This window comes from Vombatus ursinus, unplaced genomic scaffold (genome assembly GCF_900497805.2).
Source record: "Vombatus ursinus unplaced genomic scaffold, bare-nosed wombat genome assembly UNPS02011613.1, whole genome shotgun sequence".
NCBI lineage: Eukaryota > Metazoa > Chordata > Mammalia > Diprotodontia > Vombatidae > Vombatus > Vombatus ursinus.
In genome coordinates, this window is record NW_020951391.1 from 2,213,300 (window position 1) to 2,239,008 (window position 25,709).

At 42.9% G+C, this 25,709-nt stretch overlaps 2 protein-coding genes across 2 annotated transcripts in view; one reads left to right on the forward strand and one right to left on the reverse strand.

Moving 5' to 3' along the window:
- Positions 1–1,175: 1,175 nt before the first annotated feature.
- GNAT2 (G protein subunit alpha transducin 2) lies at positions 1,176–12,645 on the forward strand. Its single transcript, XM_027856762.1, has 8 exons — positions 1,176–1,293; positions 3,077–3,119; positions 3,425–3,566; positions 4,798–4,955; positions 8,397–8,525; positions 8,733–8,862; positions 11,812–11,965; positions 12,283–12,645. The coding sequence occupies exons 1-8, from the start codon at positions 1,176–1,178 to the stop codon at positions 12,471–12,473; spliced, it is 1,065 nt and encodes a 354-aa protein (XP_027712563.1). The 3' UTR covers positions 12,474–12,645.
- A 10,970-nt stretch (positions 12,646–23,615) lies between these two features.
- The window catches only part of GNAI3 (G protein subunit alpha i3), a 53,134-nt gene continuing 51,040 nt past the window's right edge, over positions 23,616–25,709 (reverse strand). Inside the window, exons 8-9 of the mRNA XM_027856725.1 lie at positions 24,964–25,169; positions 23,616–24,865 (exon numbers count right to left, since the gene is read on the reverse strand). Of these exons, the coding sequence (XP_027712526.1) occupies positions 24,979–25,169 (191 nt within the window). The 3' untranslated portion in view covers positions 23,616–24,865; positions 24,964–24,978. The remainder of the gene's footprint in view (positions 24,866–24,963; positions 25,170–25,709) is intronic.

The following is a 25,709-nucleotide window of genomic DNA, read 5'->3' on the forward strand; positions in this document are numbered from 1 at the left end:
GTCCCAGAACATAAAAACTTCTCCTGAGTTCAAATCTGGCCTCAGACCACACGCTTGACACTTACTAGTTGAGTGACCCTGGGCAAGTCACTTAACCCCAATTGCCTTAACCAAAAAAAAAAACCAGGCTCCCAAACAGATATTGCTAAAAGCTAGGTTCGACCATGTCACCCTCCCTGCTCAACAAAGTTCAGTGGCTTTAGGATCATTTAAAGTCCTTTACAATCTGGCTTCAGGCTGGTTTCCTATTACCCTCTCTTTTTTTTCTTTTCTTTGTTTTTGGTGAGGCAATGGAGGTAAGTGACTTGCCCAAGGTCACACAACTAGCAAGTGTTGAGTGTCCGACACCAGATTTGAACTCAGGTCTTCCTGACTACAGGGCTGGAGCTCTATCCACTGTGCCACCCAGTTGCTCGTCCTATTACTCCCTATCATGGGCTATATAGTTTAGCTCAACTGGTCTATTTCTTGTTCCCACTATACTGACATTCCATCTCCTGCCTCCTATGCCTTAGCAGAGGTTCTTTCCCATCCCTAGAATGTTCTCCCTTCCCCACCTCTCCCTCTTGGAAGTCCTAGTTGGCTTCAAGGCTCAGCTCAGGTATTGCTACCTTTAAGGGCCTTTTCTGATTCTTCCAGGAAGGAAGTTCTGGGTTCAAGTCCTACTTCTGAAAGATATTCATGGGCAAGACACAACTGAGTGGCCTCGGGTATCTTTCTAATACTTGAAGTCAAAGAAGAGATGTTCATCTGCATTGGTAGAAGGAGTTTTAATATAGGGAGTTCCCCACACTGATATAATTAAAAGTCCAGACCAAGAAAATCCCCCTAAATCTTCCACATTCTACCTTCCCCTCCCTGCTGGTCCCTCTCCCCAGCCTTCTAGTCTTTGCCATTTGTCATCTCAAGCTTCTTAATTGGCTTTCCCTATCACATGGGTGGACATAAAGCTTCCAATCCCTGGGATAAGAAAAGAGGCTCCTAGGAGGGAAACAGAGAAGAAATTCCCTATCCAGAGCCTGCAGTCTGCCCTCTCACCTAGACCCAGCTCTACCTCCAGCGTTCCAGAGTGGGGTTGAGAACTATCCTTCTATCCTCTACTTACTTCTCTTTCCCACCCCACTTGAGGAAACCCCAAAGGAGAACATTGTTGGAGAGCAAGGAGGTGGCTGAAGATGGGGAGCGGTGCCAGTGCCGAGGACAAAGAACTGGCCAAGAGGTCCAAGGAGCTGGAGAAGAAGCTTCAGGAGGATGCGGACAAAGAGGCAAAGACTGTCAAGCTATTATTATTGGGTGAGGTACCAGTGGTTGGCAGGGAGGGAATGGGGAAGGGGATCATATCTTTGGCTGGCATCATTCATCCCTCCCTTCTCTGCTACTTAGCCTTCATGCCTCAGCTCTCCTGACTCTACCTCCATGGGCCCCTTCTTCCATTGATGAGTTCTCCTTGGAACCTCCATTTTTGAGAAGGGTCAGAGATCTTATTTTCTGGACTTAGCCATCATGCCCCTTTTCCCTGACCCAGATTTTCAGCATCCCTTTTATGTTTTGTGTTCCCCTACTAAAACATAAGTTCCTGGAGAGCAGAGATTTTTCTTTTTGCCTGAATTCACATCCCCAGCATTTAGTGCAGTGCCTGACACATAGCAGATACTTAATACATGCTTGTTGATGGACTGACTGCTATCCCAAGATTGTTAATTGATTCTTGCCTATTCCTGGAGAGAGGAGTTCTCTCATTCTCTCACTCTCAGGCTCTTGGCAGACAGGGATGAGAGTGGAAGAATTGGAAAACATACGAGGCCACTTGCTTAAATTCAGCACTCTTATTGGATAGAGCAGGTATCCAGCATTGAAAACTCTGACTGTGGCACCTCCCTTTTTTGGAGGAGGGATAGTTCAGGTAAAGGGACTAGACCAAAATAATCTGAATTAGAAAGGGATTCAGAATCATCTATTCCAAGCCCAATGGATGAACAGCATTTCCAACAAGTGGCCATTCAGCCTTTGCTCAAATCCTTCCAGAGATGGGAAACTTACTAACTAATCAGAAAGTTCATCCTCAGTGCTCCAAATAATGCCATGTTGAAACCAAGGATTTCAAGGTCCCAAAACCAATCTTTATCTGGCATTGATCTTGCCAAGTTGCTACAACAGAAGAAAAAAACTGGGGAGCAACAGAAATAAGAGCTCTTGGGTGGGCCCAGAAAATTGGAGTAATGGTAAGGATAGTCTTCACCTATGGTAGCCTTCACATAAAGGGGGGATTGAGGGTGCTCACCACTTGATGAATTTCCTAAGTAGGCTTGTTGTCTGAGCTACAGAAAGTCTCCCAATCTGTCTGACCACAATTACACCTGGAGTAGCTTAGCTAAGGATGGGGATAGTGGGCACAGGAGGCTGAGTCAAACTACAATGTGTTGAATCCAGGTGGAAAGCTCAGATAGGCCACAGGAACCTCAGGGTTAATTGGCTCCAGACATCACCCCTCACCCAGCCGGTGGAAAGGAGATGTTCGAGTCACTAAATGATCTTTTCTTAAGCCCAAGCAGCTTTCGGTCAGTTCAGAATAAGCTGCTTAGAGGAAAGAGGTATAATGTGGTGATGAAGGGGAGGAACAATGCAGTGAAGAAAACAGAGAATTGGAAGCAGGTGGAGGAGTAAGAAGATGGAGGCTACCTCTGAGTCTGCATCACAGAGGCCAGATTAAGGAAAAGAGCTGGAGAGAGCTCAGTGAAGAGTCATGGGTACAGAGACATGGGGACGAAAAGGGGAGCCCTGATCTACAGCCAACCATCTGAGTCAGAAAAGGAAAGCAGAGAAAGGAAGTGTAGGACATAACTTTCTCCAAACCCATCCTACCAATCTAGGTCTATGGGAGTCAAGCACAAGGAAGAAAGGGAAGAAGGAGGCAGGCATCTGGTAGGAAAAGTCCCTTCCTCCTCCTTGGGTCTGAACCCAAGGACAGCAGGGATTTTTTTTTCCAAGGGGGAGACAAAATTTTCATACAGATCCCTCTCTATGGACTGAAAAATTTACAGGGTAGGGCTCAAGGCAAACTGTTCTCTCCTTCCAGGCGCTGGGGAATCAGGAAAGAGTACCATCGTCAAACAGATGAAGTGAGTAGGAATCTAGACTTGGGAGAAGTAAGGGCATCAGGGCAGTGGGGAAGGGGGGAGAAGGGCCCAAGACATCCATGATGCAGCAGAGGGATAGTCTATCCCATTCTTCCAGACCTATAGAGGTTAACCCCAAATGGCCCCATGTGGGCCAGAGAGGGTACCAGGTATAGGTTTCCAGTCACTTGGTGTTAAGGAGTCCCTCTCTTTCTTACCCCATGTGGAAAAGCAAAAAATAGATTGAATTAGGAACTCTTTGGCTTCCCAGGCCCCCCTGAGGATTATGGTTTTGCTCTCTCTTCTAGAATCATACACCAGGATGGCTACACACCAGAGGAGTGTTTGGAGTTCAAAACCATTATCTATGGCAATGTGCTGCAGTCCATTCTGGCCATCATCCGTGCCATGTCCACCCTCAGCATTGACTATGCAGAATCATCCCACGTGGTATGTGTCCATCCAGGGTGCTGGGCATGAGTCCTACTAATGGGAAGGGGGTAAGGTGGGAAACAGGATCACTCATAAGGAAACCTCAGGATGAAGTCATCCAGGTGTGAAGGAAGCTGGCTTTGGAGTCAGAGAATCTGGGTTCAAATCTTCTCTATTACCTGTCTGTCCTTGGACAAGCCTTGGACAGACCTCAGTTTCCTCATCTACCTCATCGAAATGTTGAACCAGATGGCCTCTGAGTCCCTTCTGGCTCAAAAATCTATGATCTTATGATCTTAAGTAAAGAAAGAAAATAAAACAAAAAAAGCAACCATTTTCTTTGCATCTTGCTGAAATCCACAAAACAAGAGCCAGAAAGAACCTTAGGCCTAAATGTCTTATTTTACAGATGAAGAAACAGAGGCCCAGTGAAATGAAAAGACTTGCCTTAAGCCACACAATGGCAAATCACAAACTGGAACCTACATCTCATGACTCACAGGCCACTGCTTTGTTTTTCTTTGTGAGTCCCCACCCACCCATTACACCACACTCCCTTCTCTTGCAGTCTAAGCCCAGTATGTCTTGTTCGGTCACAGAGAAGAGCGGGTAGTCGGTCCCTTCCCTAATAACCCTTTACAAACCTAGAGGTGGTTATGAAACGTCTCCTCAGTCCTTTATGCTCTAGACAATGTATGTCTATCAATCATAATTCTTATGTATTCAAAATCTTATCTTAGTGACTCTTTTAAGATGTCCTGACCAGGAACTCAACAGGAGCTAAATCCAGGTTTCCAGAATGAAATTCTTTTGAGTTCGGGTACAATGAGAAGTTATACCCTTGTACCCTTAGCCCTTCTAGAAGGAATAAAGCCTTTAGATCCTGGTTGGCTATTACAGGGATCCCATTTTTCCCTCTCTTGGCTACCATCTTTAGACCCATCAAGGAGGGAAGCAGCACCAGGGAGTGGGCAGGAAGCTTCTACTAGCTATCAAACATATAGCTTGCAGGATCTGTTGCCACCTTCTGACTTGAGAGAGGTCATTTTAGAAGCGTCACTGAGAAAGCATTCTGAATACAAGCCCCAGCTAGAACTTAAACAGAGACTACATTGGCATTACCAACATAGACCCTTGACCTGGAAGAACTATTTCCATCTCAGAGGTTGGGAAAACTTCAAAGTCAGCAGCACCATCCTTCTGGAAGGTCCTCCTCATTAAGCACTTTCCCTGGTTCTCTCACTGGTAGGGTGATGGACAACAGCTTAACAACATGGCTGATTCTATGGAGGAAGGAACCATGTCTCCTGAACTGGTGGCCATCATTAAAAGACTATGGAAAGATGGAGGTGTGCAGGCCTGCTTTGAACGTGCTTCGGAGTACCAACTCAATGACTCTGCCTCTTAGTAAGTCTCTGATGCCAGGTCAGAACTTACCCTGGAAGGTGCCAATCACAGGACTTCACCCTTGCATCACCAATTCAACATGAATTTAGTCTTATTTTGGGTCGAAAAAATGTAGTCTAAATTTAATATTAATATGAGCCCATAGAATAATGTTACGGTCAAAAAAAGCTAATAGGCTCTTCGGCTAAATTGGGGGGCATAGCTTCCAGGAATAAGGAGGCAAAAGACCCTTTGTATTCTGCCTTGGTCAGGCCTCATTTGGACTATTATGTTTAGTTCTGGGTGCTAAGATTTAAAAAGACCCCGTGTCCTGAAGAGAGCAAATACGATGGCGAAGGGACTTGTATTCATGTCACATAAGAATTGGTCAAGGAACTGGAGAGATGGCTAAAGCCTGGAGAAGATTTGGGGTAGATATAAGCATGGTCTTCAAATATCTGAAAGACTGTCATGTGGAAGAAGGATTAGGCATGCCCTGTTTGACCAGGCCACAGTGGGTGGAAGTTGCTAAGAAGCGAATTTGGGCTGGCTATCAGGAAACACTTGGACACAATCAGAGTTGTCCCAACATGGAATGGATGGCCTTGGGAGACAGGAGGGTCCTCCTCCTTGGAAGGCTGTAAACAGAGGCTAGATGTCAACTTGTCTAGTGTGTTATAGTGGGGACTCCTTTCAGGTACGGATTAGACCACAAGGCTGTTAGAGTTCCTTCCAACTTCAAAGTGCTGTGATTCAGAAATTCTACAATGGCACATCAGGGTAGGAGTAAGAACAGAAACCCAAAGCTAAGGTCACAGAGTCATACATTCAGAGCCGGAAGGAGTCTTCAGGGTCGACGGGTCCGACCCTCCTTGCTCTATAAATGAGGAAACTGAAGCCCAGAAAGTTTAGTGTAACTTTCCCAAGGTCACAGCAGCAGAGACAGGCACTGACCCTAAATCTTCTAACTCTAGAGCTGATACTCTGTCCCAATAAAAGCTTCCGTCTGGCCCACGCCACCTTTTTTCTGCTCTCCCAGGCTCTACGTGTTAGGGAAGCAGAGTGGGCCCAGAAGTCAGAAGGCCTGGGTTCAAATTCCCTTTCTGTCGTTTACTACCTGTGTGGTATTGGACAAGGTATTTGACCTTCCTGACCTCCGTATGTTTATCCGTAAAATGGGGGAGTCGTACTAGATGGCTTCTGAGGTCCCTCCCAACTCTAAGTCTAGGTTCATGTTCTTCTACCATGCCCACACTTGGGAAGCATGTAATGGAGAGTGCCCCGCAATGGCTTGTGCAACAGTTTGCCGCATAGCACCGATTGGTGCTAAATACCAATTTATTGGTATTGGTTCCCAAGAGCCAGGAGATCTGGGGTTCAAGTTTCTGTTGTTGTTCAGTCATGTCCAACTCTGTGACCCCATTTGGGATTTTCTTGGCAAAATACTAGTCTGCCATTTCCTTCTCCTGCTCATTTTACAGATGAGGAAACTGAGGCAAACAGGGTGAAGTGACTTGCCCAGGATCATACGGCTAGTAAGTATCTGAGGCTGGTTTTGAATTCGGGTCTTCCTGACTGCAGGCTCTTCACTTTATTCACTGAGTCATCCAGCTGCCTTATTCTGCTAATTACTATTCCTACTCTACTAATTACTATTGGTGTGACCACAGACAATTCTCAATTCCCCAGTCTCAATTTCCTCTTTTGCAATTACTTGTAAATCAATTAGGGGGAAGAGAGGTACAGAAGGAGACATTCAGCAATGTCAACAAAGCAGCACATAGAAAGTAAAATATAATGACACCAAATAAATGTAGGACACGATGGAATCAGTTATGGTGTCAAAATCTACTTTTTGACTCTCTTGTAATGCCTTTCTTCCACCCATCTCCTCACTGCTGCCTGTTGAAATCCCATCTCCCAAGGCCCAACTCAGGTGTCACTCATTTGAAGATTTCCCTGAGTTAGAAGGGATCTCTCTCTCCTTGAATTTCTCATAGCACTTTGTTTGAACTTCGTGAACTCAGATTAGACAGATAAATAAAGCATTTATTATGCCCTTGCCAAGCAAGGGCAGCTAGGTGGTGCAGTGGATAGGATATTGGGCCTGGAGACAGGAAGACTCATCTTCCTGAGTTTAAATCTGACCTCAGACATTTATCAACTGTGTGAACCTGGGCAAGTCACTTAATCCTGTTTGCCTCAGTTTCTTTATCTGTAAAATGAACTGGAGAAGGAAATGGGAAACCACTCCAGTATCTTTGCCAAGACTACACAGTTGGACACACCTGAAACCACTGAACAACGTAAGCTAAGCATGGTGCTGTGTTGGGATAAAAATACAAGACAGTCCCTGCCTTCAGAGAGCTTACATTCTAATGGGGCATAACTCATAAACAGCAGCTGGAAGGGAATGGGGAGCAGAGGTCTGAATCCAGGCAAAATAAGGCAAAAGCTCACCAATCAGAGCCCAGCTGGGGTAGTTCCAGAGTTGGAGTCCAAGGTTCCATGGGGGAGGTAGAGATGAGGAACTGGAGAAGACCTGGTTTGGAGATGGCCAGGAGTATACATGTCCTTTCTTCCCTTTTAGAGCATAAGCTCCTTGAAGGCAAAGTTTGTGTCTTATTTTTGTATTTGTATCTTCAGTGCCTAGCACAGTGTCTTACACATAATAGATACTTAATAAACATTTGTTGAACTGAACTCCCTTCTCAGTGCCATCTCGTAGTCCTTTGTCCTGTTTCAAATGCCTAGAAAACCACGGAAAGAAGAAAAGTTCCAAGCCTAGCCAACCCTACTGAAATGAGGTCAGCCTTGATTTTAAGAGGCCAACGGCTAAGAGCAAAGGAGGTCCTGCCCCTCAGTTCAGCCCTTAACCTCCACCTGCTTGGGTGGAGGGAATAGCATGGAAAAGAAGAATGTCTGAAGGACTCCTTAACCTGGTATTCAGGGCTCTCCACGATTTGGGCCCAGCCTATGTGTAAGTAGTGGGTGTTAGGCCAGAGGAATAAAACTGTGGTTGCACAATAAAGAGGTCTTTCAGGGGCTCTCCAGTACAAGGTTTGTGGAAGAGAGGATATATCACAGGAGACAGAACTGGAAGGCACTTAGGGACATCTACAGCAATTCCCTCCTTTTGTAGACAAGAAAATTGAGGCTCAGGGAGCTCGAGCCATGACTTGTCTAGCATCACAGGATTAGAACCCAGGTGTTTCAAATGCTTTTTTCTATAGTACCATGCTTCTCCTTCTGTTAGTTCTGACCCTGGACAAGTTACCACCTCTCAGGCCCTTGGAAGAGGCACTGTTAAAACTGGAAATTAGGTCTGCTCTACTGCACGGGGGTGGGGGGGAGGGCTGAAATGAAAAAATGAAAGCATTTTGGAAATAAAAACTCTAGAAACGAAAGCAGCTCTTCTTGATCACTGGGTGACATTGGCACCAATTATGATCTCTTGTCTAGCTATCTCAATCAGCTGGATCGAATAACCGCTCCTGACTACCTTCCCAATGAGCAGGATGTTCTACGGTCTCGGGTCAAAACTACAGGCATCATTGAGACCAAGTTTTCTGTCAAAGACCTGAACTTCAGGTGGGTGTGCATTTCCCTACCCCCTTAGGCACACAAACTAGTTCCACACATAGGCGGGTCCACTGCCCCCTCTGGCAGCCCTAGTCCCTGACGTGGTGGAGGGCTGCCATGCTCTTCTCTAGGGGTGGCCGTATCTCCATGATGACCACGTGGGGTTTCAGGTCACAGGCAAGCAGCGTCTATGAGATAAGTGGCTTCTTTCCGCAGGATGTTTGACGTGGGAGGGCAGAGGTCAGAACGCAAGAAATGGATTCACTGTTTTGAAGGTGTTACCTGCATCATTTTCTGTGGAGCCCTAAGTGCCTATGACATGGTACTGGTGGAAGATGATGAAGTGGTGAGTATAATTTGTGCCAAGAGGCTCTAGGGCAGCCAGTTCAACTAACCCCTTGGTGACTTTTGCTTTAAGCTCTCATTCCATAATTTTCCAACTTGTGTGATTTCAACCAGTGTTCATTTTCAGAATCGCATTCTTCGGCATATTCACAAAAACAGACAGATACCCTGCTCTTGCTACTTAGACTCTAGTATCGTGCCCCTGGGCTTTAGAATTTGAGAAAGACAGTCATCTCTTTTTTAGCTCATTTTGTACCACAGGAATATAAAGGCTATAATCTCAGAGTGTTCAAGGACTGAGAACGTCACCAGGTCACTAGCAGAACCTTTCTTTTCTGCTTTTGTGTATGGGGGCAGGCAAGGGAGTTGGGGGAGGATGAAGGAATAAGGCAGAGAAGATAAAAATGATAACCAGAAAAAAAGGAAGTAAAGCTTGCATCTTTGTTCAACCTTACTAGCAGAGGTTACATAGTCCCACTTGAAGTCCAATAGAACTACCCAGGGTGAACAGAGCTAAAGGGGCTAGGAGGATATAAGCTCTTTGTTTTTATCTTTGTAGCCTCAGTATCTAACACACAGTAGGTTCTCAATAACTGTGTGTTGGATTTAATTAAATGCTTCCTGGATAGCAAACAAAATGGTAGAGTGACTTCTCAGGGTTAATTCCTATTGAACTTTAGGAATTCTGCTCAATAGGAGTGGAAGAAGGTGTCACAGTCAGGCCAGGCCCTTGCACTGAGCAATTTCAAATTCAAAAACACTGAGAAGTGTTGATTTCCCATAAGTGTATGCTCCAGAAACAGAAGAGCCATCTCCTAAACCCATTCCTTCTCTTTGTTCTCCATGGCCTCAGCCTACAAATCAGTCATCCATGAAACAGCATCTTTATTTTGAATTTATCAGTTCTAGTCCAAGATTCTCATGGGCTTTGAAGCAGTGTTAGACATCGTCTGGCTGCAGTAGATGAGCACTGACCCACTACGTACACCAAAAGCATGTGAAACTATAACTAATACAGCCTTGGACACAAGATGGTTTGTAATAGGCTGAGGTGACAATGTATATACGCATGGAACTCAGATCACAGGATCATTCTATTTAGAACCAGAAGTGAAGGGGTTCCATCTCCCACCTCATGAATCTGCCTCTCAGAAGCCCTGTCTTCATCACCCTCTCCCTTCCTCTTTTTCGGTGCATTCACCCTCTTCAGATTATCTCGTATTACACTTACGTATACAATGTATTCCGTTAGGAGAGTGTAAGTTCCTTGAGGGCAGGAACTCTTGTCTTTCTATCTTTATTGCCTAGCCCAGTGCCTGGCCCATGGTAGGTATTTAATTCTTGTTAAATCGAATTCCATATTATTTAAATCAATTTGAGCATGGAAGAGGGTTTTGGCCCTAGTGCTGAGCTAAGGTGGGTAAAGTCAACAGTGGCCTCTACCCTGAAAGACCTGCCAAGGAGTCCCATGCTCCAAAGGTAAACATACAAACACCTCTATGGGAAGTGTATCCTTTTTTTTTGTAGCATAGGGAGGGAAAGAGTTGCTTCTGGATTGCCACAGGATAAATCCACTGCCTCCTCCATTGCTGTAGTATTAGAGGTCTCCAAAGTCATCTTCTGCTATTGAGGTTTGGGAGAATTTGCCTAGAATCTGACAAATATCCAAGACCCCAGCAAGGCACCCACTAACTGGAGCCAAGTCTCAACCCCACCTATATCTGGGTTTAGTGTGTATACACTGTCACCTAAGCACAGTGCCTGGCACACAGTAAGCACTTAATAAATACTTTTTGACTTGTTGACCCAATTAACATTCAATACTTAGGGGTGGGGTTGGGATCTGAGCCCACAGCTGTGCCCACAACCCCTGCTCTAAACAATGCACAGAGGAAGGAGGGAAAGCAGAAATAGTAACACAATCATGTTTATCAGCATCTTTTCTCCTCCCCAACCATCAAATTGAGCTGGGTTCCCAGGGAGAGAAATTCCTTAACCACTCAGCAACCTGTAATACCACTGTTGACTGCTGAGCTGACCTCCTCCCTACAGCTGAAGCAACAGCATCTGTGCTTTCCCCAATAATAATCCCTGTAGGAGACAGAGATGGAGCTACTGATAACACAGCAAGGGAACACCTCCCCCCACCCCACCCCCATTTATACGAAACATTTTTTTGTTGTTCAAAACAGCTGGTTAAAGTCCAGCCTGTTCTGTAAATCCACAATTATATAGTAACTGAAACTCGGCAACAAGTTTATATGTAGCTAGATGAGATAAGAATGTCCTTGTTCCCCTCCCATTTGGAGAATTCAAGATCAAAGGATTATAGATTTTGATCTGGGAAGGTCCTCAGGGGCTATTTAATTGAACTAGGTTATTTTACTGACAAAGAAACTGAGTACCAGAGAGGATAAGTAATGTGTCCAAAGTCGCAGAGCCAGGATTCAAACCCAGATGACTCCAAATCTTTCTACCTTATCATATGCTGCCTCTCTGAAGGGAGACGCGGTAGATATCTTCAAGTAGCTGAAGGGTTATCATGATTATCATGAGGGATTAGATTTATTCTGCTTGGTCCCAAAGGCAAGAAGAGAAACCGGTGGAAGCTGAAGGCAGCCAGATTTCAGTGGTAGAGCTATCCCCCAGTGGAATGGGTTGCCTAAGGAGATGGGTTCCTTCTCACCCCAGGCTTTTTAAGCAAAGGCAGAGAGATGACCAGGTGTTGGCAATGCCGCTGGGAGTTCCTGCTCAGTTACAGGTTGGCCTAGATGGGACTGCTAAAGTTTCTCTCCATTTTGAGATTGTGAGCCTTTAAAGAAAGACAAGATCTCAGTTTCAGCTGCTTCTCTGCATGTTTTGTTCTTTCTCTAAGGGGGGGGGGGGGGGGGTGGCCAGGGACCAGGTGTGAAAGGTGCTTCTCTTCTTCTCTGACTTTTTCTTCCACCAGAACCGCATGCATGAGTCTCTGCACCTGTTCAACAGCATATGTAACCACAAGTTTTTTGCTGCCACGTCCATCGTTCTCTTTCTCAACAAGAAGGACCTCTTTGAGGAGAAGATCAAGAAGGTTCACCTCAGCATTTGCTTTCCTGAGTATGATGGTACATATCAAAGGCAGTAGCAGTGATGCTGAGAACCCTTGGCTAGCAGTGGGGGGGGGGGGGGGGGCTTCTGGGGGTTTCTTATGCAAAAGGCTAAGATTCCCAACTTGGGGCACAAAGAACTTGGATGAAAGTGAGAGGCACAAAGGTGCTAATCAGTTGCTTCTGAAAGAGGTGCAGATGTTAGATGTTCTCACTATTTTTTGCAGATGGGATTATCTGTCCAACTATTATGTGACCAAAGAGGCAGATAAACCATATTGTGCAAGCCCTAATTCATCCCTTCCCTGTTTCCCCCCCCTCCCCCGGAAAACCAGGTAACAACTCATATGAGGATGCAGGAAATTACATAAAGAACCAGTTCCTTGACCTAAACATGCGAAAAGACGTCAAAGAAATCTACAGTCACATGACTTGTGCAACAGACACACAGAATGTCAAATTTGTGTTTGATGCGGTTACAGATATCATCATCAAAGAAAACCTCAAGGATTGTGGGCTTTTCTAGTTCTCATCAATCAGCAGGTACACATCGGAAAAAAACAGACTGGGCTGGACTACTGTTTGGGAAATTTGGATAATTTGAAGCGATGGGTTGGGGAATCAGAAATCACAGGCCACTGTATGATGGGTGTATTGCTTGCCTTCTCAGTGGGTGGGGGAGGGCCTGGAGGGAGGAACAGAATTTGGAACTCAAAAAAAATTAATTTTTTTAAAAAGATTAAAGGCTAAGCTTTAACATGTTTACAAAAAAAGAAGAGAAATGATAGGCCAGTCAGTACTCAGGGACAAGTACAGTGCAGCCATTCTCCATCAGAGGTGGAGCGTGCCTAATTGCTTCCTCCACAGCATTCTGTGGCAACATCTTGGCATTATCTGCTGAGGGCGAGGGTTATTAGAAACTAACGGACTTTCGGGGCTTCCTCTAAGTTTTCTCTTATGATTTCACAGTGGAAGAACACAGACAAATGGTGCCATTTTTAAAATTCACCACTCAGTTTTGCGGGACGAGGCATTCCAAAAAACATCCTCCAATCAAAACAGCCTACACAATGCCCACCACTCTGCATGTTTTCACATACTACATTCTTTGGAGACCAAGCCCTCAGTCAAGTTTTGCAAATCTATTAGCTTTCAAGGCATCCACTAAGAAATTATGTGATTTTTTTTTTTTAAGTCACACTTGGGAAAGTGTGATGTGAAGCTGTGGTTCCCATTTTTTTTTTTTTAATAAAACACTAAGGCAAGCACACCAACTAGTCCAAAAGTTACATTCATTCTAAATGGGCTGAGGAAATGGAAATGACTACATCAGCAGCCAAGAACCTTGGCATTTTCTATACTTTTTGGGGGGCAAGGAAGAGTGGGTTCAGACATGTAAGAAGGAAGCTTTGGGTATGTGAATTCTTTCCAGTACACAGCAACAACTTACAGTCAGTTATCTGGAACAATGAGAGGATGATTTGCTCATGGTTGCAGAATCAGAATGTTAAGAGGTGGGACCAGAATCCAGATCCTCTATCCACTACATAACACTGGTTTTTTAGGTACATAATGGTTGTTTAAATATTGTTGTTGAATATTGTAGTGAAAACAATGAAAGGAGACTCATCCAAAGAGCCATATAGCAAGCAAAAGGTTAGATAGTACCCTAGGAAAGGTCTAGAACCACAAAGATCAAAGCTACCCATAGACGATACCCTTTACCTCTCACACACGTCTCGTATATTCAGTGGCTTTGAACTCTTGACCATTATTTTTCCAGTTATGCAAAATACATGAGCATTCGAGAGAAGCTGATTTTGGTTTCAGCAGAAATGAAACCAGAGAATTATATGTGTTAGAGCTAAAAGGGACCTTAGAGCTCATCTAAGTGCAACCTTCCTTATTTTACAAATGAGAAAAACTAGGCAAAGAATCTAAGTAGCTTGCCCATTGCTGGCAAATGACAGAGCTGATACTCAAACCCGGGTCTTTTTGTCACTCTGTAGAACAATGGATAGTTTCTGGGGTTTCCCACTCTACATTCCCAGCTCTCTTCAGAACTTGAGAAGAAAGTGTACCTTTATGTTCTAGCTTTTCATATACCAATCACGAAAAACTTTCATTTCAACTACTGCATGTTCCTAGAGAACAAAAAGGCAGAAAGTGCTGATTTAGGCAACAGAAATCTCTGTAATAATGCCCACATAATGTTGATTGCAAACAAGTCATATCCCCAGTCAGGTCAAGGAAACTGCTCCCTTGAACTCCATGGGGGGGATGGAGGAGGAGAAGAAACCTTGGAAATAACACGACAGGAGGTGTTTAAGTACCATCCAGATTTAGCAACTGCAAATACCAGTAAGGAATGTTCTTGGCAGCCAAGATTTAGGATATAAAGGAAAGCGTTGATTAAGATGAAAACCTGCCCCTCGCCAGAAACACACATTCACACTTTGTCTGCTACTACCAATACGGATACTATGGAGTCATATGAGCCTAAGATTCACTGAAAAATAAATTTATAGTTGTTAAAATTTTTGTATATTTAATGGTCTTTTCCTTTTTCCATTTCCCAAAAAAGATATTTGTGAGCAGAATCACCACAGAATTAAGTGAAAAAAATGCTCAGACTTTTTTACAACCTTTGAGACACCCATACTTGTACAGACCTCCAACCCAAACTCACTCAAAGTAAGCTCTTAGTTTTCCCAATTTCCATGAAATTCTAGCTTATTTTTTGATTACTGTGACTTTTAAACACACACACATGCACACTTTCACATACACGCTGGAAGTTTAACACAGCTGTTCTGAGACCCTTCCTGATCAAATCTCAAAAAGGAGTATGCAATTTAAAGTATAAAAATATTTAGGTTTCTTTGTGTCCTTAACAACTCGTATCACTACTGATGTGGCAGCAGGCTGGGGTAGTAGAAAACAGTCAAATTTGGAAAAAAGACCAGAGTTCAAATCCAAGTTCTGCCATTAACCACCTATATGACCCTGGACAGGTCACTTACCTTTCTCATACCTATTTTCTCATCAAAAAATGAGAGGATTGAACTGGATGACCTCTGAGGTCCCTTCCACTTCAATCTATGCTCCATTCATATTACATCATGACACTCTCTTAAGTGCAAGAATCATAACTAAGCTAACCTTTAGAGTACCAAGCACAGAGACGTTTAATGCTTTTGAGAACAATAAACTATATGTAAGCAAAACTGAAGCTTAAATCTTTATACCAAAGTGTCTCAAAATATCAGAAATACTACTCTGTGGTTTTCTGGTTAAGAGAGCAGGAAATGAAAATCAAGAATCTTAAACAACAGACAAGAAACTCTTGACCTGTAATAATCCTTACTCTTGACGTGAAATCCACCAAAACCCCGGAATCAGTTTTCCTTACTAGATACTGTGGACAGAATAGACACGACTGAGAACACTGGGGGTGTGCTGCAGTTCAAAGTGTGCTAATCGTGGTGGATGAAGTACTAACAGGGCAAGGATGAGCTCCTGCCTTACCTTTCCTGCTCTACTTGCCTCACTGCCAGAGCTGATCACAGCATTGCTTCAGTGTTGGACCTTGAATCTCCAGCATGTCTAAATCTGCATTCTTGTAGTCCAGCCTGGTTGAGAGGGCAAAGAGGTTTTCTGGGTAGACAAATAAACAGGAGGCCGGGGAGAGAGATTTACTGGCCCCTTAAGCCAATTGAAGATAAGCAAGAATTGGATTTAAATCTAAAACAACTTTCTCTGTCCCACTTAAGTCAAAAAAGTAGAATAACAATGCACAAGCAGAATTCCATTTTAGTCTTCTACTTGTGGTATGATAAGAGGAGAAAAAAGGCCCTACAACTTGACATATTTTAATTATTTGGACTGATCAGAAACAGATTAACTCTTGGACTAAGGAGAGGTCTCAGGAGCTTGGTGGAGTAGTGGATAGAGTGCTAGAGTTGGAGTCAGGAAGACCTAAATTCAAATCCTGCTTCAGAGAGTTACTTGCTATATGACTCTGGGCAAGTCACTTACCCTCTATCTGCCTTGGTTTACTGACCTGTAAACAAGAGGTCTGAACTCGAAGGTCCTCTAAGGCCTCTTCAAGACCTAAGTCTGTGATCCTGATTCTAAGACTCCGTAACTATGAAAGGCTGAAAAGGTCAGAGGGCGGCATGGAGATCTCCCCAGTACTCAAGGTGATCAAGTATTTGGCCCTAATAAAGGATGAACAAGAGAACTGAAGATCACTGGGATGAGAAACTAAAATGTACCTGCCAAACCAACGAGACTCCTTCCAGTTTAGGAGCCTTCTAAATTACAGAAATGACCTGCCCCAAGCATTGGGGTGAGCTGTATCTAAGAAATACATGTCAGATGTAAGAAACAGCACAGATGCCACTTAAATTCAAATTCAGCACTGGCATTGGCTAGCTATATGACCGTGGGCAAGTCATAACTTCTCTAACCCTGTCTTTCTGTAAAATGGGGACAATAAGAAATGTCCTATCTATCACAGGACAATCACAAGATTGTTATGAGCTTCAAGTGATAGTGTATGGAAAGTATTACATAATTGAGTTATTTTTATCCCTTTTGCTGATCCCACTAGTTTTCAGAAAGACAAAAAAAAAGTAAACATCAGGATTTGCAAAGTCCTTTATAACCAGTTCCCCTCCCTCATCCATACCATCCCCTTCTACTGAAGACAAAAATAAAGGAACGGCAGACAGAACATGGAAGCAACATTGCCAGAGGACAGCAACCCCCCTTTATCTTCTCAGTGATTCTGCGGATTTTCTTTGATCTTTTCAGTTTATCATGATATTGGCTTTTACTCTCATATAGCTTCTACTGAATAGCACATTAATCCAAAAAAAAAAATTAGTAACACTGAGTTTTTTTAAGTTTCTTGTTTATTTTTCTTTTTAAGTAGTATTATTCTAAAATAAAAATAATAGCTAACATTTGCATAGTGCTTACTTACTACGTGCCAGGCACTGTGCTAAGCTTTACAATTACTGTTTCATTTGATATTCACAATGACCCTGGGAGGTAGGTGGTATTATCATGCCACTTTATAGATGAGGAAATTGAGGTAAACAGGAGTTAAGTGACTTGGGCCAGGGTCACACAGCTAATAAGCCTCTGGGCCAATATGTTAACTCAAGTCTAGGTGGTACAGCGGAAAGAGCACTGGGCCTGAAGTCAGGGAAGCTCCCAGTTCACATCCAGCCTCAGACAATTACTAGCTGTGTGACCCTGGGCAAGTCATTTAACCCGTTTGTCTCAGTTCCTCACCTGTAAAATAGGGACACACTGGAGAAGGAAACAGCAAACCATTCCAGTATCTTTGCTAAGAAGACCCCAAATGGGGTCACAAAGAGATGGACAAGACTGAAAAACAACTTCCTAATTCCAGGTTCCGCACCGTATCCACTCCACCACCTACCTGCTCTAAGTATGGAAGAATGCTGCATTTTAGAAAGAAAAAAGCAGGCACTTTTCACTAACTGGTTCCACATTAATTTTTTTGGTGGGAGAAAAGCATCAAGCATATATCTCTACAAACCGGAAGCAGGAGCTTATTTGTTAGTGAATTCTGAGGGAATTAGTTGCCTTATAAAGTTCTTTTTGATGCCCTCCTAGCTACCCTTTAGTTACTGGCATATTTCATTGGCCTCTAGTGATCTCCTTTAATAACTCTTACACAGCCAGTGTAAGGACAGAGAGAATTAATTGCTCTCCAAGAGAAAACAGATTGGGAATAAACTTGAAAAGGATAAAAGTCTGAGCAAACTACATTTTAGAAAGAAAACGTAGGTGTCTGAATTTTGTTTTATGTGACTGTACAGGATTCTACTCCACAAGCATCTGTCAAGCGCCTATGTACTGTTACGTGCTTATGGATATAGTAACAAAACTGAAAATAGCTCATCATCTCAAGGAGCTTCCAGTCTATATGCTAAGTCACAAATATGCCTATACTATGATGCCTTACATGCAATGAATGTCCAAAAACATTTATTGATTCAAGAGTTGATAGACCTGGGCTAGGCAATCATAACTCATTCATGGAAATAAGCAATCCCATTGTATTCTGTGCTGGTCATACTATATCAGTCAAAGCAGTTCTGGAGGCCACAATTTTAAGAGACATCAACAAGCTATAAGGGCAAATTAGGACAACCAAGATGGTCAACAGACTCAAAACCACGTCACCTGAGGAGCTGGGCATATCTAGTTTGGGGAAGAGATCGTAGGGAATGTGATTGGTGCGTTCAGTTTATTCAGTGTGGCTCGAGGGGGCAGAACTAGAACCAATGGGTCAAAATTGCTGAGAAGCATATTTTGACAACAAACAAGAATGGATACACTAACACAACTAGAGTAACTTCCAAAGAACTCTACTTGTTCAAAAATAGGATGAGCTGCCTCAAGAGGCAGTAGGTTACCCATAAAAGGAAACAGAGGTTTTTAAATAGATGCTGACCACTCACAGGGGATGCTGTAGAAGGGGATTCTTGTTCTGGTATGGACTGGATTAAATGACCTTTGAGATCCTTTTTAAGTCTAAGTAATTTTTAATTATTAAATAGTTAACCCTCTTGTGTCCAGGAATGCTTGAACCAGGCTGGCCCCACTCCTGTAAGAAGTACTATCCCTACTTATTCTGAAGCCTGCTAACCTTTGGCTGAAGACAAATTTATCAGGTAAATAAACTGAAATAAACAAGAAAACACAAAGTCCCTGTTGTTGGACTATATTGGAATCTAGTGTGGATTAAGGTCCTAGTAACAGGGCAGTGGGGGAGGTACAGTCTGGGGAGAGGACAGGGAGGGAAAGTCTATCCCTGGAAGGCCATGGCACTCCCTTCTGTCACATACATAAACACACTCTCTGTGGACAAATTTACTCCACCATGTATCCGGCCGGGGGGTCAAGTCAGCCAGTAAACTCTTAATCTAACAGACTTTGTGCTTTGTGAAGGGTTCCGGCCTTTTGCCATCCCATGCTGGGGGCTTCGCTTTACCTACCATTGGCAGGTATAGGGGAGAGGACTTCCAGTGGGTTGTCCTTACTGGCCAATAGGGATGGTTAAAGGAAGAGGAGGGTGGGGAAGGGTGTCAGATCTGTCACCCTGGACCCCATGGCCAAGCTAGTCTAGTTGGCAGGAATAATTAAAACAGCTCTCCTGTTCACATCCAAATTCCTAGAAAAAGCTGTCTGGACTTCATGTGTTTACTTCCTCTTCTCCAATTCACTTCCCATTCCCTAGCAATCTGGCTTCCGACCTCACTACTTAATTGAAACTGCTCCTTCCTAGCTAGATGATAATAATAACTAGCATTTATATATCACTTTAAGTTTAAAAGCACTTTACATACATTTCATTTGATCCTCACCACCACCCTGGGAGGTAGGTGCTATTATCATACCCATTCTACAGCTGAGCAGAGGCAAACAGCAGCTATGAAGCTCACTCAAGATCACACCACTAGTGTCTAATCTGAACTCGGGTCTTCCTGCCTCCACGTCCAGTGCTCTATCCACTGCACCACCTAGCTGCCAATGGTTTTTCAAACTGCTCTGATCGCTTTTTTTCTCATTTACCTTTCTTGACCTATTTACAGGGTGTTTTGATACTGTTCACCAATCTCACCTTTCTACCATCTTTTCCCTTGGCTTTCCTATGAAATTGCTCTCACTTGGTTCCCCTGACTGACCACTTTTCCTCATTCTTCTTTGTCGGCTCAGTCTATGTCCTTCCTTATTAGCTATGACCTTTTTTCTTCTTCTGAGGTCATCCCACACCACCAATTGTCTGCTGGACATCTCCAACTGGATGTCTCATAGGGATCTCAAACTCCACATTTAAATAGAATTCATTATCTCTCCCCCCAAACCCAACCCTCCAAACTTCCCTATTTCTCCCTCTTCCTCATTGACCCCTCCCACAAATATCAAATCCTCTAAGTTTTACCAGCACAGTATCTCTCACCATCTGTACCCTTCTTTCCACTCACCACAGCCACCACCCTATTATTTCATGCCCTCATTGCCTTTTTTTTTTTTTGGCAGTTGGGGTTAAGTGACTTGCCCAGGGTCACACAGCTAAGTGTCAAGTGTTTGGTCTGAGGCCACATTTGAACTCAGGTCCATCTGACTTCAGGGCCAGTGCTCTATCCACTGCGCCACCTAACTGACCCCTCACTGCCTCTTGCCTGGACTTCTGCAACCAACAGATTCCAGGCTTTTCTTTCTCTAAGCTCTCCTCTACACAATCATCCTAAAGCACAAGTCACACCATGTCACACCTCTACTTAAGAAGTGTTAGGATAAAATAAAAACTCCTTTGTCTGGCCTTTAAAGCCCTCCACAATCTGTCTCTAGACTACCTTTCCATCATTAAACTGTTAATTCTCTTCTCTAAGTTTCTGGGAAGGCTTGAACCAGTCTGCCTCAATCTCTAATACCATCCACCCAGAAGTAAATCCCTGCTTATTCTGAAGCCTGCTAAACCTTTTATCAAGGAGATAGGCATGCTGAAATAAAACAAGAAAACATTTCTTATGACTTTCCTTTATATACTTCATATTCCAGTCAATCTGGCTTATTTGTCCTTTGAACTTGATCTGACACTCCCTCATCTGTCTTGACACCCTTGTCCTCTGCATTTGGAACGTAACTTCTTTCTCATCTTCTCCTCTCAGGATGATTGTCTTCCTTCACAGCTCAGCTCATGTGCTATCTCCTTTGGGAAGCCTCTCCTCATTTCCCTGTCAGGACATTTTCCTCCTATGCATGTATTTTAACTGTCTACACCAGCAGAACCAAAGTTCCTTGTGGGCAGGGACTGCTTTTCATTCTCCTACACAGCAGGTACAGAATATTATCGCTAGATTGGATTCGAAGCTAACTGATGATCTGCAGAGGGTCTCATGCCTGTATCCTAAGGTATCTGTCCATGGTCAGTCCTTCTTCACCAACATCAACCCTCCACTTCTGCCTCTTGCTCCAGGTGCAAAAATTTCTAGTTATAGTTCTGCCCAAAGCTTTTGTTTTGACAGTGTGGGGAGTGGGAGATGGGATCAAAAATGCTGTGGACGTCTGCCAACGACAAAATTATTGAAGTTGTTCCTGTAACGGCATATAGAAAAAGTTCCTGATTTAATGAACACTCATTTTCCTAACTTCTATGGTTAACTTATTAGGCACTTGAACCTAACTGCTCTAATACCAAGATCATCCTTGCTAAATCTTCAGATTCTCTCCGGAAACCTAGGTAGCCTACTTTATTTTAGGATATCACTTCCATTATGAGTTATCCCTCTGAAATTCATCCATTTTAGTAGGCAGGAAATTCCTTCCACATATTCTGGCTAGGACCTGAAGAAAGCACTTTTAATCCTAATCACTTAAAATTACTTCTCTTTACCCTGAAGGAGTATGTGCAAAAAGCCTTCCTACAAAAGGCACACCCCCAGAATATCAAAGAGCCACAATCAAATGAAAATACAAAAAAAACAGGTATTTTTGGTTACCGGTCATTTTAGCGATGTACATTACGATTACAAGTAGAATAACTGAAGGTATTCTGTTAGTTCCTATGTTTTACAATACGGTAAGGGAAACTCTCTTCTTTCATTTTGGCTAAACTCCTCAAGGCCGCCTACAGATGATGTCTCCACTTACTCTCCTCTCACTCTCTTCCTACCTCTCTGCAGTCTGGCTTCCCGATAATTCCATTCAAGCGGCCCTCTCCAGAGTCAGCAGCGACCTCTTAGTTGCCAAACCGGGCGGCCTTTTCCCAGTCCTCAGGTCTTGACAGTTCCGCAGTCTTCAGCACTGTCAATCCCTTACCTCCAGTTGCTGATCTTCATCCAGTTCATGCTGCTAAGGTGGGTGTCCCCTTGAGGTTGCCCAAGGCCTCTTCTCTTCTCCCTCTCTACTGTTTCACTTGATGATCGCATCAGCTCTCGTGGATTCAATTATCATCTCTATGCAAATGATTCTTGGGTCTACCTACCCAGTTCCCCTAACCTCCAGCCTCACATCTCAAACTGGATATACCATAGACATTTTAAACTCAACGTGTTTGATCAAAACTTCCTTCATCATCTTTTCCCTCAAGCCCTTTCCTCCCAACTTCCTTATTACCATCAAGGGGACCACCATCTTCCCAGTCCCTCACACTAGAAACCTTGGTGTCATCTTGGAATCCACCCTCTCTCACCCTCCACATCCAATCTTCTGCCAAGGCCTATTGATTCTACCTTTGCCGTATCTCTCATATACACCCTCTTTTCTCCTCTGTCACTGCCACTATGTTGGTGCAGGCCCCTCATCACCTCGCATCTGGAGTATTGTGATGATTACTTTCTGAATGCTCTCCCTGCTTCCAGTCTCTCTCCACTCTAGTCCACCCCCCAACTCAACCATCAAAGTAATCTTCCTAAAGCACAGGTCTGACCATATGTCTCCCCCCACCCCCAATAAGCTCTACTGGCTCCATTAGCACCTCCAGGATCAAATATAAAATCCTCCGTTTGGCTCATGGTCTTTCGCCACTTAACAGCTTCCTACCTTTCTTAGTTCTGTTTGCTTCCACATTCTCCAGGATCCCGTGACACTAGCATCCACCTCCTAACTCCAGTGCCTCTTCCCTGGCCATCCTTGAGGCCTAGAATTCTCTCCACCTCCTGGATTCCCTGGCTTTCTGTCTCAGCTGAAACCCCACCTTTTATAAGATGTCTTCTTGATCTCCCTAGTATCAGTGCCTTTCACCAGAGAGCATCCCCAATTTCTTTTACGTGTATTTTGTTTGTGTGTTGTCTCTCATTAGACTGTGAGCTCCCAAAGTTTAGTACACAGCCTGTTGGCTTGATAGGTCCAGCACTGACAAGGGCCTATTTACTGAGGAGACCAGTCACCTGCTGTAGCTACAAATCTTATTTTTAAGAGACCATTACTAAATAATATCATTTGATACCAACCATAGTTAAATTTTTCAACCTGAAAAATATAAGGCTACATAACCAAGTGCTAAAGTGCCAAGAATATGCTGTTGTAGGTTTTTATCTCCAAAGCACTGTTATATGACCACCATCCCCTTTTACTACAGGAAAGCTATGTGGCTAATGGATACAAAGGAATCTGACCCTAAAAGGCACTGCTGTTTTAACTACTGATTTGCAATCAGTCATAACCATGGAGACCAGTTTTCTTTTTCTTCTAGAGTATTTAATAACAACTGCCACATAAGTAATACAGAAGAACCTGTCGTTAGGCAGTGGAAAGAGTGCTAGATTTGGAGTCAGAAGACCTGGGTTCAAATCCAGCTTCTGTCACTTACTACCTGTATGACTTTGGGCAAGTCACTCAGACTCTCTGGGCCTCTGCCAGTTTGGCTGAACTCTATCAATTCTAGTCTTTTTCACCTATAACTCTGTTACCCTGTGATAATAAAACATAGTAGTGATTCGGCATACAGCCAGAATGTGAATCTGAAAAATGGCACATGATTATCATTTGTATCATTATGGCATGAGCTCAGTAGTTGGAAAGGGGGGTTCCTCCTGTACCTAAATTAAGCCCCTCTCAGACATTGGCCAAGTCAGAGCTGGCAAGGACAAAATAAACAGAAAGAGATATTCCCAGGAAGGACGTGTGTACATCAGGAGCAAAGTTGGACTCTTTACTCACCATTTTAATACTGCTGACAACTATAACAGATGAAAATCTATATAGACTGACAAAATAGAGGTGGGGATGGAGGGGAATCCCAAATTGCAAGTTTTGGCAAAAGAAGATACTGACTCAAGTTTACTAGAGTTAACATTACTACAATAAAAACAATGGCAAACAGGGATTTGGCACCAATTGACAAAGCAAAGGCATGCATTGTTAACACAGACTGAATGTCTCTCAACAGAAAAAAGGCCATGGTAGATGGAAAACAAGGTGCACCTTTTACAAAACTCCCCCACTGACTTAAGACAAACACACAAGAATCAAAGTGGTCAATTTAGTAGATGTGTAGCAACAGAGTCTTTCATCCAGTTTGGAATTTAGCAATTTGTCTCTCTAATGGGCAGCTGTCCAGGGTGTGTCTATGCCCAAGAAGCTGGTTTTTGCATACTACAACAGTCTCAATATGAAAAGTAGTAATTTGGTAATCAGCATAAACCAGGTCAACCCTCAACCACAAGCTTAAAAAAAAAAAAAAGAACTATAATCCTACTGCAGAAATCTTCAATATCATTTCCTTTTAGAAATTATTGTGGTCCTTGGAAATAGGATGGAAACACAAGCTTCATTCAAAAAAGCCATCGTAGTCACAAGAACTCAAAACAACCTTCAGTTGTGGTCATATCAAATTCTGACCATCCCAAGAGTTAAAAACAAAGAGTTCCTACTAAGAGGAATACTTTCAAAATGATCTGGTCATATCATGTGCATAGTTAAGTGTTTGGTTTTTTTTTTTCGTTATTACTATTTTTCTTAATAAAGTTTCTTTTGCAAACAAGGAAATAAAATTTAGTAAAGTTATACTTTTTAGATGGAAAAACTTTAAAAACGGACTAGTGGTGGTATGTTAAAAGAAAAAGAAACAAGAATAAGCTACATATTGAAGTTGTGGAATGCAGCACCTCAAATTTACACCAGCTGTACGTGCCTGAGATTGTGAAACCCTCATGCTGTGATGATTAAGTCACACTTTAGAGCTGCTCCATTTCCAATGTCCAACTTTAAAATGTTATGTCAATTAAGAGATCCCTATTACAGAAGACTGTGCTAGAGAATGTGAAGATTCTGCATGTTGCTGTCATTCCCCTGGTCCCGTTCATGCTTGCACAGCTGCCCCATGGGGCAGCAAAAGAAGTCTGGTTCTTACAGTCCACACCATAATCCCTGGGGAAAAAGAATATTTTTTAGACAGTGAAGGTTTATCAGAGCAGGCCAAAATATTATTCTAGTATGGATATGAAGAACATACACTCGAGTTTTACCTTTATGAATTCCACTTAATAAAGCCCACATTCCTTTAAGTTGTTTTTAATGATGACATCTGTAACAGCATCAAAAACAAACTGCACATTTTTGGTGTCGGTGGCACAGGTGAAGTGGGTATAGATCTCCTTGGTGTCTTTTCTTCGGTTTAGATCTTCAAACTGACACTGAATGTATGCAGCTGCCTCCTCGTATGTGTTAGAACCTGAAAAAGTAGGAGATACTTGATAAGCTCAACTAAATAAAACAAAACTTCTAAATATTATTACCATATATTTGTAATACAGGACACATTACCAAGATGGTAGTCAAGTATCTTTCTTTTTGTGAAAGTACTATGTGAACCTGAATAAAACGTCTACATCATTAAGTTTTTTGCAGCTATCTATTAAATTCCGTTTATTCAACACTCTGTTAGACGTCAATGATTTTCTCACTGATCTTTTTTTTTTAATTTGTCATACTGTGATAGTGGAATACTGAAAATCATGTATCACTATTTTCTATATGTTCTTAAACTACTGCAACCTATTCCTTTACAAATTTATCTGATATTATTTGGTATGTGTTTATTTAAAATTGGTCAGCTCATTTTGAAAAAACCTTCAAATACATTATGATTTCCTTTTTTCTCTTTCTTGTACATTTTTTTTTTGCATTAAATTAAATGTTTCACGTAGACAATATTGTTGGGATTCAGATTTTTTTTATTCTATTCCGTAATCCTCTTCTTTTTATTGAGGAA

What these genes read in the sequence shown, in the direction of transcription:
- GNAT2 (XM_027856762.1), top strand. Translation starts at nt 1,176, where the DNA reads ATGGGGAGCGGTGCCAGTGCCGAGGACAAAGAACTGGCCAAGAGGTCC. An exon ending in ATGCAGAATCATCCCACGTG is followed by an intron (nt 3,567 to 4,797) that starts GTATGTGTCCAT and finishes TCTCACTGGTAG; the next exon opens with GGTGATGGACAACAGCTTAA. An exon ending in GTCAAAGACCTGAACTTCAG is followed by an intron (nt 8,526 to 8,732) that starts GTGGGTGTGCAT and finishes TTCTTTCCGCAG; the next exon opens with GATGTTTGACGTGGGAGGGC.